Consider the following 18,519-nt stretch of genomic DNA (forward strand, 5'->3'; position numbering starts at 1 on the left):
CCCCCCTAAAATCCAACCCATCCTCCTCAATAGCTTTGGCAATGCCAAAAATGTTTTTGGCCCACAAATTCAACTTATTTGAATCTCAAAAAGCGAAAAGGAGAAAACGCATTAAAGTGCTTCTAAAGCCAGAAGGTTTTTTTATCTTAATGTATTCTCTGCATTAAGGTAAAAAAAAAAAAACCTTCTGCATGCAGTCCCCCCTATACTTACCTGAGCCCAATCCAGCGATGTGCATGGGAGCAGAATCTCTCTCAGCTTCCTCATTGGCTCAGACAGCAGTGGAAGCCATTAGCTCCTGCTGCTGTCAATCACAGCCAGTGACGAGGAAGTGGTGGGCAGGGCCACGTCCCGCTATCTGGGTCAATAGATATAGAAAGCGGGGCTCAGGAGCGAACCCTCACAAGTGCCCCCATAGAAAGTGGCTTACTATAGGGACACTCAGCGGAGCCGGGACTGTTGGCAGGGGACCTGAGAAGGATCAGGGCTGCTCTGTGCAAAACTATTGCACAGAGCAAGTAAGTATAACATGTTATTTTAAAGAAAAAACATGAAGTTTAGAATCACTTTTGGGTCCAGAGGTGTCAAAACCCTGGCCAGAAAATAAAGGGATCAAGGACAATCTATGCTTGATCAGTTGCAACAGAGGTGACATTAGGGGTCTAATAAACCCTGGATGTCTCCTTAAAGAAAACTTGTCACCTGCACTATACTACTTTATAGGGGGCTTATCAGCCCCCTTTTAAAAGCAATAATGTTTATTATAGAAAAAAAAGTTTAAAAAAATAAAGTTTAATTAAAAAAAAAAAAGTTTTAAAGCCCCCACCCCACCCCTCGGGTGCACACATGCAAAAATGAGGAATGCGTCACACACCAAGCATCACCACACACGTCAGAGTGAAAGCAATAAATAACAGGGCCATCAATCACTGTAAACTCTAAACTGAAGAGCTGTAAAGGATTTTATAGCGGTCAGTTTTGGGTACTGTCGTTTTTCACTATATTACGGTCATGCACAATTTTAAAGCCCAACTCCAGGCAACTAAAAAAAATAAAAATGCAACTCTTGCATTTAGGTTGTGTCCACACTGCAAGGGTTAATTGCTCATTTAGGCCTAGGGGAACAATAAAGATTTATTAAATCCTCCCTGCTGCTAGACCATTCTCTGCAACATCTTTTCCCCCATGCTCCATCAGTCCAGGATCCGGATGTCACCAAGACCAAAGCAGGGTCTGCAGCTCTGCATTGGATGTGATGATGCCGAAGGACAGTCTACCTCTGGAGCATTGGTGGGGAGAGCGCCATCTGCTGGGGGGAGTGGAGGATCAGGTAAGTAAAAGGGTTTACCTTCTTCCCTAGACAAAACAAGCAATTAACCCTTGCAGTGCAGGCACAGCCCTATTGCAAGGGATATTTTTACATTTTTCCCCCAAGTTTGGCTTTAAGGGATAATAGATTTTGTATCTACCTGGTAAACCTCAACTTTTATATTGATTGCACTAAAATAAGGAGTGTATAGTTCTGCAGTGAAAAAGACAAATAATGAATTATTGTCCGAAAATAGGGTTTTCAATGTTGTGCCAAAAAAGAAAAAAAAAAAAAAAAAAAAAAAAGGTGCCATAATGGCTGCCGAAAACAGCGGCAATTTTACTGTGTAGAATGTAGAATTAATAAATGGTAGCGCAAAAAACATGTGACAAACAACTTTCACCAATTTATTCTACAGGGTCTCTGCTTTCAGAAAACATACATTTTGGGGGTTTGAGCAACCCTCAGGCATTTTAATGTGTACAAAAATAAAGCTCCAGTAGCAAAAGGGTTGATGGCTGTGCTATTCTATGATGTCTATTAGTTTAATTTGAATCACATTAAAAAAAATAAAAAAAAATTAAAAGAAATGTTTCATTCCTATCAAAAAAGTAAGTCACGGAGAATGGTCCACATCATACAAATAATGGTATGAGCAGGGCACTGGCTACAGTGTGTTTTATCATCAGCTGCCCAGTGGAGGAACCGTGTGGTGAGAGTGCCCTCTGGTGTTCATGTTAGCTCATTACATGTTAAGAACATGCGACCACTAAATTGAGTTTTTAGGGCACAGTGCAGAAGCGGATTCTCCCATGGGTGGATGCTCTGGGCCAGGGTGTGGCAGAGGTGGAATTACAGCACAAAAGCTGAGATGCTATAAACGTGGAGTCCAGTGATTTTTGGGATTAATGTATAAAATCTGAACCAATGAAAAAGATGAGCTACCATGGCACAGGTGAGGACCAGAGTATAAATCAGGAGTCTGCATACACTCAGGCACCTTTCTGTACAGGCTGTGTCAGTATCCGCTTTGCCCAACGTACAGCACTCTGCTGAACCCTCCCAACAGCCATGATCTGCCTGCATTGCACTGCAAGCACTGAGACCCAGTGATGGATTTCATCCAGTCTATAATAAGGTATGTAATGAAAAAGAGAATGGTTTTACTTTATGTCATTAGCATGTGGATGAGAGAGGAAGAGAGGAACCAAGGAAGGCAGAATAAACTTCAGCTCTAGGTACATACCAGTCACATATTTAACCCTCTAAATCAGACAATAAACATTACAAGTGGGTGTGTAGCCATGTCTGTAACCTACAGAGCTTCCCTAAAGCCTCCAAATCTGGGGTGATCATAATGCAAACCATTACGTCTGCTCTACCCTTGCCTAAATATATTAATTAGGGATAGACTTATATGTTTTTTTCAGGGCCGATACCGATATATTGGTCACAACGTATCGGTAGCGGCTGATATAGGCCAATACTTTGTACATCCTATGTCAGGGTCCGAGACTAGTCTTCTCCTCCTCCAACCATTAGGTGGTGATGCTCATGTAAGGGTAAAATGATGTCACATAGCATAATTCCGTTTAGAAATGTTATTGAATTTGCCACTCACATATGTACAAAAGATAGAAGCAATTCCACATTGGCAGATCAGATCAGTAACTCTCACCCACTTGCCGTAAGTGACACCCGGGTGACCATGTGACCTCCGAGATCTCCCAGGTGTCAGTTACGGCAAGTGAGTGAGAGACGGAGTGGTATTGGGTGGGTGGGAGATGGAGCAGGTGGGCGACAGTAGTATTGAGTGGATGCCAAACGTATCAACCGGTTATCACTTACGGCAAGGGGTTGAGAGATGCAGATCTGCTAATGTGGAATTGCTTCTATCTTTTGAACATATGTGAGTGGCATATTCAATAACATTTGTAAAGGGAATTATGCTACGTGACATCAATTTACCCTTACCTGAGCAATATTTGGAATATCTGTAATATCGGCCATTCCTGGGTCGATACAGATATATTGTCAAAAGTGAATATCGGCTTTGCCGATTATCGGTCGATCCCTAATATTATTGCAATGTCCATATCTCCCCAACACACACAAAAAGAGGTGCACACACTGCAAGGTGGGAGGGGTGTTGTCAGAACTCCACCTACAGGGCTGAAAGTCACACCATTTACATACAGAGGACACCACAGAAATTGCTGGCAGAGAAGAGCAGGGTTCAATTTGATTTTAGTATTAAAAATAAATATTGGCAATACAAAATTACACACTGCTCAAAAAATGAAAGGAACACATCAGATCTCAATGGGGAAAAATCTCATGCTGGATATCTATACTGGTATGGACTGGGTAATGTGTTAGGATCTATACTGGTATGGACTGGGTAATGTGTTAGGAATAAAAGGATGCCACATCGTTTGATGGAAATTAAAATTATCAACCTACAGAGGACTGAATTCAAAGACACCCCGAAAATCAAAGTGAAAAAAGGATGCAGCAGACTAGTCCATTTTGCGGAAATTTCAAAATGGTACTCAGTAGTTTGTACGGCCTCCATGTGCTTGTATGCATGCCTGACAATATCAGGGCATGATCCTAATGAGACAACAGATGGTGTCCTGGGGTATTTCCTCCCAGATCTGGATCAGGACATCACATCTGCAACCTGGTGGCGTCAGATGGGTTGAAACATAATGTTCCAGAGGGGTTCGATTGGATTTAGGTCAGGTGAGCATGGGGGCCATTCAATGGTATCAAGATCCTCCCGGAACTGGCGGGAAGTGCAGGAATTGTTTTGCATTTATTTCATGTTCCACTCTTTGGAGATTCGGATGCTGTCAGATCTGTAGACAATTCTCCTTACTGCAGCAGGAAATTGCATTTTTGAAATCAGAGATATTTAAATTATCTGTTAAACAAACTCCAGCTGGGACTGCTGCAATGCCACTGCCACAGAGGACCCCCAGAAATGGCAGATGGGTTACTGTAGGTTCAGGAAGACTTAGAGGGGTGGATAGAAGACACGTCCCACAGTCGGTGGTTCTCCAAAATTCATTTGCAGCACTCTCAGAATGTAAGGACAACATGGATATGGACTCAAGCACAGAGGGTGAGAAACCATTGACTCCTATGTCTAATGTATGCAAGACTGCAGCCAAGGACAAAAAAGATAAAGTGAAGTCTCAAAGGAAGCAGCTGTTGCTGGGTGATTCAATCATAAGAAGTGTGGAGCTTAAAGAAAATGGTTTTGTGAGATGTCTCCCTGGTGCTACTGCTAGGCGAGATAGAAGACGTATTATTAATATTGTTAAGCAAGCAAAGCAGGAAGGGGACGTGGATGTTCTTGTCCATCTAGGGACAAATGACCTGGCTTGCAATGAAGTGTCAGAGGTGAAAAAATCTTTTATCACACTTGGAAATGACGTACAGGATTTTGCATCCACCATTTCATTTTCTGAAGTTCTGCCTGTGCATAATGTTCAGAATGATAGGCAGAGGCGCATAAAGGAGTTCAACATATGGCTTAGTAAATGGTGTCAAGAGCAAGGATTTGGCTTTGTTTCTCATGATAGCTCTACTTGGAATAGAAAGGAACTGTACAAAAAAGATGGTTTGCATCTTTCTCTCAAAGGAACAAATGTACTTAGTGAACAACTCCAAGAATTTGCGAAAGAGTATTTAAACTAGGAAGGGGGGGCAAAAGAGTGGAATTACAAGAGTCCAATTGCCCCCCGAAACAATGCCAGAACAGGTCAGAAGCACAGAGGTTAAGAAATGATAAGCTCAGAGTCCTGTCTACAAATGCTCGCAGTTTAGGTAAAAAAATCAATGAACTTGGGTCAATTATGGCATCTGAGAATGTAGATTTAGTGGCTGTTACGGAGACATGGTTTAATGAAAGAAATGACTGGGACATAACCATACCAGGGTACTCTTTATACAGAAGAGACAGAGAAGGCAAGAAAGGAGGAGGAGTGGCCCTGTATGTGAAAGATAGCATTAAATCTAACCTAATACAAGTTGGTGAAGCCAACATAGAGTCAGTTTGGGTTACGTTGCAGTTTGCTAATCATGCAGTAACTCGTGTAGGTGTGATATATAGACCACCTGGTCAAGTCAAAGAACTAGTTGATCTACTAGTTGAAGAAATAGCTAAAATGACAATGAAAGGAGAAGTTATCATTATGGGAGATTTCAATCTTCCAGATATAAACTGGAAAACCAAAATAGCAAGTTCTACCAGGAGTACAGATATTCTAAATTCCCTACTGGGGTTGTCTCTGCAACAAGTGGTTGAGGAGCCAACCCGGAGGGAGGCCATTTTGGATCTGGTATTCACAAATGGGGATTCGGTATATGATGTCATTGTAGGCGAAACCTTGGGATCCAGTGATCACCAGTCAGTGTGGTTTAATATAAGAACTGTGAAAGAGTCACACCACACAAAAACAAAAGTTTTAGATTTTAGAAAAACAGACTTTTCAAAAATGAAATTAGTCATAAATGAGTCCTTATCAGACTGGTACGGATTACATGGAGTCCAGGAGAAATGGGACTACTTAAAAGGTGCATTATTGAAGGCAACAGAAAATTGCATTAGACTTGTCAGTAAAAGCAAAAAAAGGAAGAGACCACTGTGGTACTCAGCAGAAGTGGCCCAAATCATTAAAAATAAAAAGCTAGCATTTTGTAATTATAAAAAAACCCAGAGCAATGAAGATAAGGAAATCTACAAGATTAGGCAGAAAGAGGCCAAGCAAGTTATAAGAACTTCTAAAGCGCAGGCAGAAGAAAAACTAGCTCAGTCTATGAAAAAGGGGGATAAGACATTCTTCAGATATATAAATGAAAAAAGGAAATTAAAACAAGGAATTACTAAATTAAAAACAAAAGACGGAAGGTATGTAGAAGAGAATAAAGGGCTAGCCGACTGCCTTAATGAATACTTCTGTTCAGTTTTTACAGAAGAAAAAGGAGAAGGACCTCCACTTGAAAGGATGACTAATGAATCGTTTGATGCATGTGTCTTTACAGAGGAAGACGTTCTAAGATTGCTGTCTAAAGTGAAGACAAATAAGTCACAGGGTCCTGATGAGATACACCCAAAATTATTAAAAGAGCTTAGTGGTGAGCTGGCAAAACCATTAACAGATTTATTTAACCAATCATTAGTAACAGGAGTTGGCAAATGTCGTGCCCATTCACAAGAAAGGTAGTAGGGAGGAATCGAGCAACTATAGACCAGTGAGTCTGACATCAATAGTAGGCAAATTAATGGAAACCCTATTAAAGGATAGGATTGTGGAACATCTTAAATCCCATGGATTGCAAGATGAAAAACAACATGGGTTTACTTCAGGGAGATCATGTCAAACAAATCTTATAGATTTTTTTGACTGGGTGACTAAAATAATAGACGGTGGAGGTGCAGTAGACATTGCATATCTAGATTTTAGTAAGGCTTTTGACACTGTCCCACATAGAAGACTTATCAATAAACTGCAGTCATTGAGCATGGACTCCCATATTGTTGAGTGGATTAGGCAGTGGCTGAGTGACAGACAACAGAGGGTTGTAGTCAATGGAGAACATTCAGAACAAGGTCATGTTACCAGTGGGGTACCTCAGGGATCTGTACTGGGACCAATTTTGTTTAATATCTTCATAAGTGATATTGCAAAAGGCCTCGATGGTAAGGTTTGTCTTTTTGCTGATGACACAAAGATATGTAACAGGGTTGATGTTCCTGGAGGGAAACGCCAAATGGAAAAGGATTTAGGAAAACTAGAAGAATGGTCAGAACTCTGGCAACTGAAATTTAATGTGGATAAGTGCAAGATAATGCACCTGGGGCGTAAAAACCCAAGGGCAGAATATAGAATATTTGACACAGTCCTGACCTCAGTATCTGAGGAAAGGGATTTAGGAGTAATTATTTCAGAAGACTTAAAGGTGGGAAGACAATGTAATAGAGCAGCACGAAATGCCAGCAGAATGCTTGGATGTATAGGGAGAGGTATAAGCAGTAGAAAGAGAGAAGTGCTTATGCCGCTGTACAGAACACTGGTGAGACCTCACTTGGAGTATTGTGCGCAGTACTGGAGGCCATATCTCCAGAAGGATATAGATACTCTAGAGAGAGTTCAGAGAAGAGCTACTAAACTAGTACATGGATTGCAGCAAAAAACTTACCAGGAAAGGTTAAAGGACCTTAACATGTATAGCTTGGAAGAAAGAAGAGACAGAGGGGATATGATAGAAACTTTTAAATACATAAGGGAATCAACTCGGTAAAGGAGGAGAGCATATTTAAAAGAAGAAAAACTACCACAAGAGGACACAGTTTTAAATTAGAGGGGCAAAGGTTTAAAAGTAATATGAGGAAGTATTACTTTACTGAGAGAGTAGTGGATGCATGGAATAACCTTCCTGCAGAAGTGGTAGCTGCAAATACAGTGAAGGAGTTTAAGCATGCATGGGATAGGCATAAGGCTATCCTTCATATAAGATAGGGCCAGGGATTAGTCAGAGGATTCAGATATATTGGGCAGACTAGATGGGCCAAATGGTTCTTATCTGCCGACACATTCTATGTTTCTATGTTTCTATGTTTCATACTCTCGCCACATAAGGCTGGGCATTGTAGTGCACCAGGAGGAACCCAGGACACACTGCACCAGCGTAGGGTCTGACAATGGGTCCAAGGATTTCATCCCGATACCGAATGGCAGTCAGTGCGCCATTGTCTAGCCTGTAGAGATCTGTGCTTCCTTAAATGGATATGCCTCCTCAGACCATCACTGACCCACCAGAAAATCGGTTATGGTGAACGAGGTTACTGGCAACAATGTTCTCCATGGCTTCTCCAGACCCTTTTACGTCTGTCACATGTGCTCAGGGTGAACCTGCTCTCATCTGTGAAAAGCACAGGGCACCAGTGGCGGACCTGCCAATTCTGGTGTTCAATGGCAAATGCCAATCAAGCTCCATGATGCCAGGCAGTGAGCACAGGGCTCACCAGAGGATGTCGGGCCCTCTTACCAAACAATCAGAAACAGACTTCATGAGGGTGAGCTGAGACATTCACACCAGTGGCCTGCTGGAGGTCATCTTGTGGGGCTCTGGCAGTGCTCATCCTGTTCATCCTTGCAAAAAGGAGCAGATACCGGTCCTGCCGATGGGTTAAGGACCTTCTATGGCCCTGTCCAGCTCTCCTAGAGTAACTACCTAACCCCTGGACTCTCCTTCACGTTCTTGAAACTGTGCTGGGAGATCCAGCATACCCCTTCTGGCAATGGCACATATTGATGTGCAATCCTGGAACCTCTATAGGGTCCAGGTATTGCTTTATGCCATCAGTAATGACACTGATCCAGTGTCAGAAAAGACGGGTAAGGAAAAAAAAGGTCAGTGGCCTCCACCTGTTAAACCATTCCTGTTTTGGAGGTTGTCTCATTGTTGCCCATCTAGTGCACCTGCTGCTAAGTTTATTAACACGAAAGCAGCTGAAACTGATTAACAACCCTCTCTGCTACCTAATTGACCAGATCAATATCCCAGGAGTTTAATTGACTTGATGCTATACTCTGATCAAAATGTGTTCCTCTAATTCTTTTGAGCAGTGTGTGTGTATATTATATAATGCAGTGTGTATATTATATAATATTATATTATATTAATGCAACAGGCTATAAATGTGTCTATATGGCAGACATTCTTGGGAATATTATATATATATATATATATATATATATATATATATATATATATATACACACACACATATATATTATATATATATATATATATATATATATATATATATACATATACACACACACACACACACACACACACACACACACACACACACACACACACACACATATATATATTTATATTAGGGATGCACCGAATATTCGGCCGAAAATAGAGAAAATAGCACTTTCGGCGTTCGGCCGAAGTCAAAAGGCCGAATAATTTTGAGCCGAACAATGTCAGCTTCCGCCCTGACCGCTCACCTTCCTCATTGCGGCTCGCGGCTCCCTTCTCACACGCCGCCGGTGTCCTGTCCGGCCGCGAGTAGGGGGTGTGACGTCACGCGCGCGTCCCGCCCCCTGCTCCTGACTGCGGCTCCTTCACACTAGGTCCACGCCCCGCCCCCCTGTTCGCGGCTTTTGGCTCTGGCTGCAGTTCAGGTATGTCATGTGGAGCTGAGCACATTTGGGGGAGAATACGGTAGCTGGCAGCTGCACAAGCATTAGTGTGCAGACTGCCATATGTTGTTGCCACTTGCCATGCTCATTACATTAGAGTGCCCTATAAAGTGCCCCTTAAAAAAAAAAAAAAAAAGAAAAAAAATGTGCCCAACAGAGTGCTCCCTTGACATAAAATGTGGCCATCAGCGTGCCCCTTATTTTATGCTAAGGGACATGCTGATGAGCATATTTTATGTTAAGGGGCACTCTGATGAGCATATTTTATGTTAAGGGGCACTCTGATGAGCATATTTTATGTTAAGGGGCACTCTGATGAGCATATTTTATTTTAAGGGGCACGCTAATGGGCATATTTTATGTTAAGAGCAACGCTGATTTAAATGTTTTGCCCATCAGAGTGCCCCCTAACATAAAATGTGCCCATCAGCGTGCTCCCTAACATAAAATGTGCCCATCAGCGTGCCCCCTAAAAATTGGCAAAATAAATGGAAAAAATGCGAAACACCGCGTTCGGTATTCGGCCTTCGGCCAAGCATTTCATTATTATTCGGCTTCGGCCAAGAATTTCATTTCGGTGCATCCCTAATATATATATATATTCATATTCCCAAGAATGTCTGCCATATAGACACATTTATAACCCGTTGCATTCCATTCTGTCCTTTGTGTGTTGGGAAGGGGATTGGCTGTGTGACCAGCATAAGACTAGATTGTAATAGAGTGAACGGGATGTGGACACCCCCTTTTGTGTGCCCCTCTGAAGCCTTCACACTTTGCTGCACTGAGCCAGATTTCCCTGGCTGTTGAAATAAATCCCACCCAACCGTCTCCCCTCTTGTCCACGGAGAACTCTTCATTGACCATTACTAGAATTGGTATCAGCAGGTAGGTGAGGCTTAGTCCAGACATCAGGTCCCTAGGAACAGAGTGAAACTAAAGCAGAGAGGTGCACACAGGGAGGGATCTCTGGATAATACCAGACAAGACGTACAGTAATAAAGGGTATCGTGGGGGGGGGGGGGGGGGCTTTAAAAATGTACATGTTATGTCACATTCACTTATCTATAGCCCACATTTACCAAAATACCTGAAGCAAGAACTGGCTGTGATGTCCCAGAGCAAATCGATTCATACAGTTACACATAAGAAAAGCACAGCGAGGAAGAAACACTTACCATTGATTGAGGAAAACCCATTTCCATCTAGTGGTGAGTGATGGAACTGCAGTCAATTAAACCACATATAAAATGCCTTAATACCTGGACACCCAAGAGCATTTTTTTTTTTATTAATCACCAAGGCAACTGAGATATTTTCATCTCTGTTCATCCCTCAAACTGTCATTGTGAAGCTTTGAATGTGACCGGTAGATGGGAGGCACGACAGAAAATTCCTATTTAGAGGTCCGTGGGAAGTGAGTGGGTATAGCAATAATGCAAAACAGACCTCTGCTGCCCCCTGCTGACTGATGAAGTAACACACAGAGAAGACAGTGTCCGATCCTCGCAGCCTCCTCTCTCTCCTAGTTCTATTGGTATACAGTAGATTTGGACAGACGGACAGCACAAAGATGACCAACAGAGAGGAGATCAGGTTGTCTAAAATAGGACCCGTCTACTGTAAAAAGTGATGGCAGTTTTGTCAGGTAATAACCAACAGAGGAAAGTGTATTCTAGGGCAGTGGTTCTCAACTCCGGTCCTCGGGACCCACCAACAGGCCAGGTTTGCAAGATAACTAAATTACATCACAGGTGATCTCATTTGCTGCTCAGTGATTGCAGTATTCTAGTCTGCATCCCCCAAGGTAATACTTAAAATCTGGCCTGTTAGTGGGTCCCGAGGACCGGAATTGAGAACCACTGTTCTAGGGTGCGATACATAGCACATAAATGACAGAAAAATCCCAGGGGGCTCCATCCAATCACCAACTAGGAGGACCTGTCTAATTCTTGTATGTGCCTCTGCTGGAGGAAGGTTTGCTTTATGTACTGTCTGCATTACCAAATCAGACCGTGACATTCCCATCCACGCTCCACTTGTATGAATATGGCTGTCCAGGAAGGGTCAGCACTGATAGTTCTCATTTCAGACAATTAAAAACCTCTCACTGTCTTCATTTATTGCTCCAGTTTTCTCTGCATTTAATCATAATAGTGAGCAGGCTTTCAATTAAGAATTCCTGGAAATATAATGTGCCTAGCAGAATTTTACACACTGATGAGAGGGGGAAGGGGACTCCCAAAACTCCTCAACTCCCTCTGTACTCCAATATCGCCCATCTCCCCTACAACTCCCTCATGCCTCCACTAAACCCCTTCCCAATGTTTATAATTCCCCCCCACTTCCCTTCCAATCCCCTTACCCCCCAGCTTCCTATTGTCTCTGATCCCGTCAGATTGCCCATGTCTCCTCCAGTCTCCCCAACTCCCCCTCCCCCCCCCCCCCCCGTCTCCTCAGATCCCACCTCTCTACTCCCCATGTCACCTACAATCCTTCCTGCATCCCCATGTCTACTCCAATCTCCCCAAACTCCACTGTGTCGCCTCCGATTGGCCCAGCTTCCCTATTTTTCCTCCAATTCCCCCTGCTCCCCCATGTCCCTTTCAATCCCTCCTGCTCTCCCAGGTCACCTCCAATCCCCCGTTTCTTCCAATTCCCCCAGCTCCCTGGTGTCTGCTCCAATCCCCCCCCCCCCAGCTCCCTGGTGTCTGCTCCAATCCCCCCCCCAGCTCCCGCGTGTCTGATCCAATCCCCCCCCCCAGCTCCCGCGTGTCTGATCCAATCCCCCCCCAGCTCCCGCGTGTCTGATCCATTCCCCCCCGCGTGTCTGCTCCAACCCCCCCCCCCCCCCAGCTCCCGCGTGTCTGCTCCAATCCCCCCCCCCCCCCAGCTCCCGCGTGTCTGCTCCAATCCCCCCCCCAGCTCCCGCGTGTCTGCTCCAATCTCTCCCCCCCCCCCCCCCAGCTCCCGCGTGTCTGCTCCAATCTCTCCTCCCCCCCCCAGCTCCCGCGTGTCTGCTCCAATCCTCCCCCCCCCAGCTCCCGCGTGTCTGCTCCAATCCCCCCCCCCCCCAGCTCCCGCGTGTCTGCTCCAATCCCCCCCCCCCCAGCTCCCGCGTGTCTGCTCCAATCCCCCCCCCCCCCCCAGCTCCCGCGTGTCTGCTCCAATCCCCCCCCCCCCCCAGCTCCCGCGTGTCTGCTCCAATCCCCCCCCCCCAGCTCCCGCGTGTCTGCTCCAATCCCCCCCCCCCCAGCTCCCGCGTGTCTGCTCCAATCCCCCCCCCCCCCCCCAGCTCCCGCGTGTCTGCTCCAATCCCCCCCCCCCCCCAGCTCCCGCGTGTCTGCTCCAATCTCCCCCCAGCTCCCTCGCGTCTGCTCCAATCCCCCCCAGCTCCTTCGTGTCTGCTCCAATCCCCCCCAGCTCCTTCGTGTCTGCTCCAATCCCCCCCAGCTCCTTCGTGTCTGCTCCAATCCCCCCCAGCTCCTTCGTGTCTGCTCCAATCCCCCCCAGCTCCCTCGTGTCTGCTCCAATCCCCCCCAGCTCCCTCGTGTCTGCTCCAATCCCCCCCAGCTCCCTCGTGTCTGCTCCAATCCCCCCCAGCTCCCTCGTGTCTGCTCCAATCCCCCCCAGCTCCCTCGTGTCTGCTCCAATCCCACCCAGCTCCCCCAGTGTCTGCTCCAGTCCCACCCAGCTCCCCCATATCTACTCCAATTCCTTGAGCCCCCCCCCCCATGTCTCCTCCAATCCGACCAGCTTCCCCATGTGTCTTCAGATTCCCTCAGCTCCAACATGTCTCCTTTGATCTATTCCACTCCCTTAAGTCTCCTCCAATCCTTCCCCATGTTTCCATCAATCTCCCCAGCTTCCTCATGTCTCCTGTGATTCCTCCAGATCCCCTATGTGTCGTCTGCTCCCATTAACTACCCCATGTCTCCTCCGATTCCCAAAAGTATTGGTGTCTGCATAGCCAGATACAGTTAACTGTCCCACATCTCCAGCCAAGTCCCTCTAAACTGTAGATTCAAAGCTATGGCTGCCACCTGCCAGGAACTGAGTGCAATACCTTGTGCTAAACTTGGTAGCTTTATTAGAAAAAATTGAAGAGCCAAAAGTGAAAGATGGTGAAGCCTCTCCACTCCCCAAACACACCAAAAAGCAAATGGGGAACCTGCAATTTTTTTTCCAATGAGGGAAGCAAAACAAATCTTACCATTTTGATGGAAGTTCTGGTCTTCTCCTTCCAAGGGGCACTGCTGATCTCCAGAGTGCATTGAATGTACGTTTCCTGGTCATAGGAGCCGAACATCAACAGCCTAAAGAAAGAATAAACTGCATGATCAGCACTGTGCAGAATGCACGGAGGACTTTGTGCCAACAGGTGGCAGCATCATACATTACACACCATTATCCCCTTTCATTGGATAATGCATCTATTATTCATCTACAGTATTATACATTTATATAGTTCTGACATATTCCACAGTGCTGTACAGAGAACACTGAGCTAGACACATCACTCTCTGCACCAGAGAAGATTAAACTCGAATGTTCCCATGATAGCCACACACTAACTCTTATAATACATTTATATAGTGCTGACATATTCCACAGTGTTGTACAGAGAACACTGAGCCAGTCACACTTCTAAGAATGTGACAAACAATAGATAGGACGCTGCGGCCACACTCTTCTCATTATAATGGATCTGGTCCTCAGGGGTGGGACAATGGTGACCCCACAACATATCTATTTTATTTTGCTCGCTGGGACATATAGAATTGTGCCATACTTTGTGGTATGACATCAGGAAGGTGGAGATTTATTACACTGATAATGCATGGTTATCTGTGGTGTACTTTGCTCTATTTAGAGATATTATTGTAGACACAGACAAATGTGACACTACTTCTGTACACGAAGTGCCGGTTCACACTGCAGCGGCACGACTTCGGGGGCGACCTGTGAAGCCCCGCGCAGCGCGACTTCGGCGCGACTTGCACGGACTTCATAAAATGAATGTCTATGCAAGTCGCTCCAGGTCGCTCTGAAGTAGTACAGGACCCTTTTTCTAAGTCGGAGCGACTTGTCGCTCCTATTAGAACGGTTCCTGTACCAGTCAATGGACCGCGACGGTGCGTGACTTGTCAGGCTGACCAAGTCGCCTGACAAGTCGGACTAGTGTGAATGGACACTAAGCAGGCAGGGCTGGGGGCTTAATATATATATTAAAACAAAGTGTAAAAAAGAAAACTTTGTAAACTTCTAGGACACCACAAACTGCAAAACCTGAAATAGCAAATATCCAATGATAGCGCTCTTCCTTGTATGCATAGGGCAGTCACATGACCACTGAAATTTTGGGTTCCACAGGAATGCAGGATCTCCTTTGTTGAACCCTGGAACATTGGAACATTGGAAGCTGATTTTGCTGGGGTCTTCTTTACAAATACATATTAACCTCCCTGGCGGTCTGATTAGGTCAGAATTTTTGTGCTAAAAGCAGTAGATTGTTTTGCATGGAAATATGGTTTTATATTTTAGGCCTGTAATTCTTAGGAATAACTCACTTAAATCTGCCCAAACAAAAGTCTAGTAGACATCCCGGGTAGGATAAAAAGTTTGAAACAGGAAATCATAAATTATAATATAATAATAAATTTAATAAAATTCTTCATTGTTTTCGAAGTGGAGATATTTCATTATGAGGGAGAATCTGCACTCTGACATGACCGTGCCAAAGAATGGAGGGGCAAGTAATATATTGGTTGTCCAATACCACTTCTGCAGGGGTTTTCCCACCACTCCCTGAAGAATAATTAGGCCCAGAAATTTCCAAAATGTAATCTTTGGTCACCGATGCCCACTTTCTGCATCTTGCAAACTTCTGATGCGTAGCAATTGTTGCTCTTTGTACCGGTTTTGTAACTATTTTTTTAAAAATCTCATCGGTCAGAAATAATTGTAGGTACGCCAGGGGGATTGTCATGGTCAACATCAACTTTCATACCAGGTGCTCCAGTAAATAGGAATCTTGGGGGTGCTGCCTGATCCGTACCGCAGTCAATAGAGCACCAAGTTCGCACATAACTGAGCTAAGTCGCAGAATCGTCGCTGTCGTCACTTTTAGTACCAGATGACAAATTTTCCCACAAATCACTATTCAAGTTCTTCAAATATTTCAGATTCACTGTCGCTGTTTTCCAGTTCATCCAAAAGCACTTTTGAGCTAAAAAAGAACGCTTTTTGGACGACATGGACGTTCTCAATTTTCCAGGCACAAAGAACCGCAAAAAAAGTACAGGCAGGGCACTGGAAAAGCCACTAGGTGAAAACCTGTGGTGTAATGGCATGATACAAAATTGTAGTCCTAATCATTTGATTTTTTTTTTTTTTTTTAACCTCCTGCCGGTTCCACCCCCCTGCGTCGCGGCACTCGCAGGGAAGGGAGCCGGAAGACAGGTGACAGCATTGGCCGAGCACACCGCGGGAGGACAGCGGGGGGGATGGCTGGAGGACGGCGTGGGATTGCAGTGGAAGGCAAGTTTGATTGTGGGGTAATCCCGAGTGTGGCTCAGCGTTACCGCTTTTGGCACTGTATATTGACCCCGAGCCACACTTGGGAATACCGGCTAGGGAGGTTAGGGAACAATTTGGTGTGCTGGTGATATGGGACCTGTGCCTCTCTAGACCCAGGCCAACGCCCCGGATATCCACCCACAACCCACATCCGTACTCCAATCCTCCCATCTCAACCAGGGTTGGAGTGTGGATGTGGGTGGGGGGGGTTCTGGTAAGTTAGCCTGGGTCTAGAGAGGCACTGGTTCAGCGGTCATCTAGACTTAAAGCAGTAGTATAGTAAAAAAAAAAAAAAAAAAAAAAAAAAAAAAAAAAAAAAAAAAACCCTGCAAGACAAAGGCATAATGAGCTAGTATGCATCGCATACTAGCTCATTATGAAAAACTTACCTTAGAAAGAAGCCCCAACACGGACCCCCGGACACCGCTGTGGGAGCGGACATGATCCCTCGGCGTCTCTTCCGGGTTCGGCAGCTCCGGCGCTGTGAGTGGCTGGAGCCGCGATGAAGTCATTCGCGCGGGGGATTAACTTTCCGGCAACTTCCCGGCAAGGAACTCTGAAGGTACGCCGGACCTTCAGAGCGCATGCGCCGCTAGCATCAGCAGCTGCATGCAGTGCAAATATCTCCTAAACCGTGCAGGTTTAGGAGATATTAATTGTACCTACAGGTAAGCCTTATTATAGGCTTACCTGTAAGTAAAAGTCCTAAAAATCGGTATACTACCGCTTTAAGAAAGCTCGCAATGAGGTAATTACTGCCAAAACTAAGGACTACGAAGCCCTAGCTAACCAACAAACTCGCACAGAACAGAACATTTGCCTAACTACAAAGTCGGAGAAAGACTTCCGCTGGGCTAATTATAAATTCTTTACCTGGTGTGACCCACCGGGCTTGTTGTTAGTACGTAAACTCACCTAAACCCTAAACGCACATATACAGCCCTTCCAAAAATTTGACTTTCAGAAGACAATCTTTCTCAAAATCCCCAAAAGATCCTTCAAGAATTTCAGAACTTTTATACCAAATTATACAACCCACCTCAGGGCCCTGTTTCCACTTCTATTAGTAGGTTTCTGAATATCTTATCTTTACCGTCTCTCACAGAATCCCATAGGGAACTCATGGACCAACCCATCACAGGTAAAGAAATTTACACCACTATCAAAACATTGTCCTTAAATAAATCCCCAGGTCCCGACGGTCTCCCCAATAATTACTATATAAAAAAAAAAAAAAAAAAAAAATGCTCTGACCAGTTGACCCCTCACACATATGGCTCTCTATTTATAACTCCTTGCGTGACGGCGGAGAAGTTCCGTTGGAGAAGAATAGGGCCTTCATTAATGTTATACCAAAACCGAATAAAGACTCTACTGATATCCTTAATTATCGCCCTATTTCATTAATTAATTGTGACCTCAAAATTCTAACAAAACTTCTAGCTTTACGATTAGGTACTCTTAGTGCACTATATCATATCCATAAAGATCAATCTAGCTTTTTAAACGAATGTCAAACATTAGATCCGATCCGTCGGTATATAGCCTTGATCTCTGCGGTATACTCCAACTGGGATTTTTCTCTACCAAGAGAATTGTTACTTCTCTCACTAGACCTTCATAAGGCCTTTGATAGCCTAAATTGGGATTATTTTCCACTCCAGAAGCCTTTGAATTCGGCTCTACCTTTATTTCACAACTGAAAAAGCTTTACAGCAATACGTCGGTTCAGGTTTACATGAAAGGATTGGGTCTCTTCCGTTTTCTATCCAACGTGGAACACCAAAGGGCTGCCCACTTTCTCCATTGCTATTTGCATTGGCGATCGAACCCTTAGCCATAGTGTTTCAATCCCATCCTAGCATACATGATATATGTGGTGGGCATCAAAAGCATAAATGTTCCTTGTTTGCCGACGATGTCCTCATGTAGGTCACCAACCCTCAAACTACTCTACCTATTGACTTTGCTACACAAATTTTCCTAACTCTCAGGACTTTCTTTGAACACCCAGAAAACAACAGCCGTTAATATTGGTTTACCTCCCTCTATGGTGCAGACCTTACGCAACACTTATAGCTTTCAACAGGCACTATACTCCCTATTTAGGTATCCAACTGACTCCTTCAATTGACACTCTCTATCGGGCTAATTATCCTCCACTTTTTTGGGAAGATCTTCGACGGTGGGCAGACTACCCCTTATCTTGGTTTGGCAGAATTAACTCTATTAAAATTACATTTCTACCCAGAATACTTTATTTTAAAACCCTACTGATTGCTGTCCGGAAAGGAGACCTGCAGCAATTAAAACCAGAAGTTCTTTGTTTTATTTGGGGCAATAAAAAATCCAGAATGAATAAACTGACGTATGTCTCAAAACCGAGTGATGGATTTG

The 18,519-nt window shown here is 44.6% G+C and overlaps 1 protein-coding gene and 1 pseudogene across 3 annotated transcripts in view; one reads left to right on the forward strand and one right to left on the reverse strand.

Moving 5' to 3' along the window:
• PDZD8 (PDZ domain containing 8) overlaps positions 1-18,519 on the reverse strand; it is an 85,113-nt gene that overhangs the window by 32,082 nt on the left and 34,512 nt on the right. For both annotated transcript variants that reach the window (XM_082266696.1, XM_082266695.1), the window contains exon 3: positions 13,757-13,859. In XM_082266696.1, coding sequence (XP_082122822.1) covers positions 13,757-13,859 — 103 coding nt within the window. The remainder of the gene's footprint in view (positions 1-13,756; positions 13,860-18,519) is intronic.
• Positions 1,259-10,762, forward strand: LOC309563296 (annotated as a pseudogene). The gene is made up of 4 exons: positions 1,259-1,330; positions 4,221-4,717; positions 10,310-10,431; positions 10,615-10,762. The product of its transcript is annotated as an uncharacterized misc_RNA (transcript).

The sequence above is a fragment of the Pelophylax lessonae genome (genome assembly GCF_965119305.1).
Source record: "Pelophylax lessonae genome assembly, chromosome: 9".
NCBI classification, from domain to species: domain Eukaryota; kingdom Metazoa; phylum Chordata; class Amphibia; order Anura; family Ranidae; genus Pelophylax; species Pelophylax lessonae.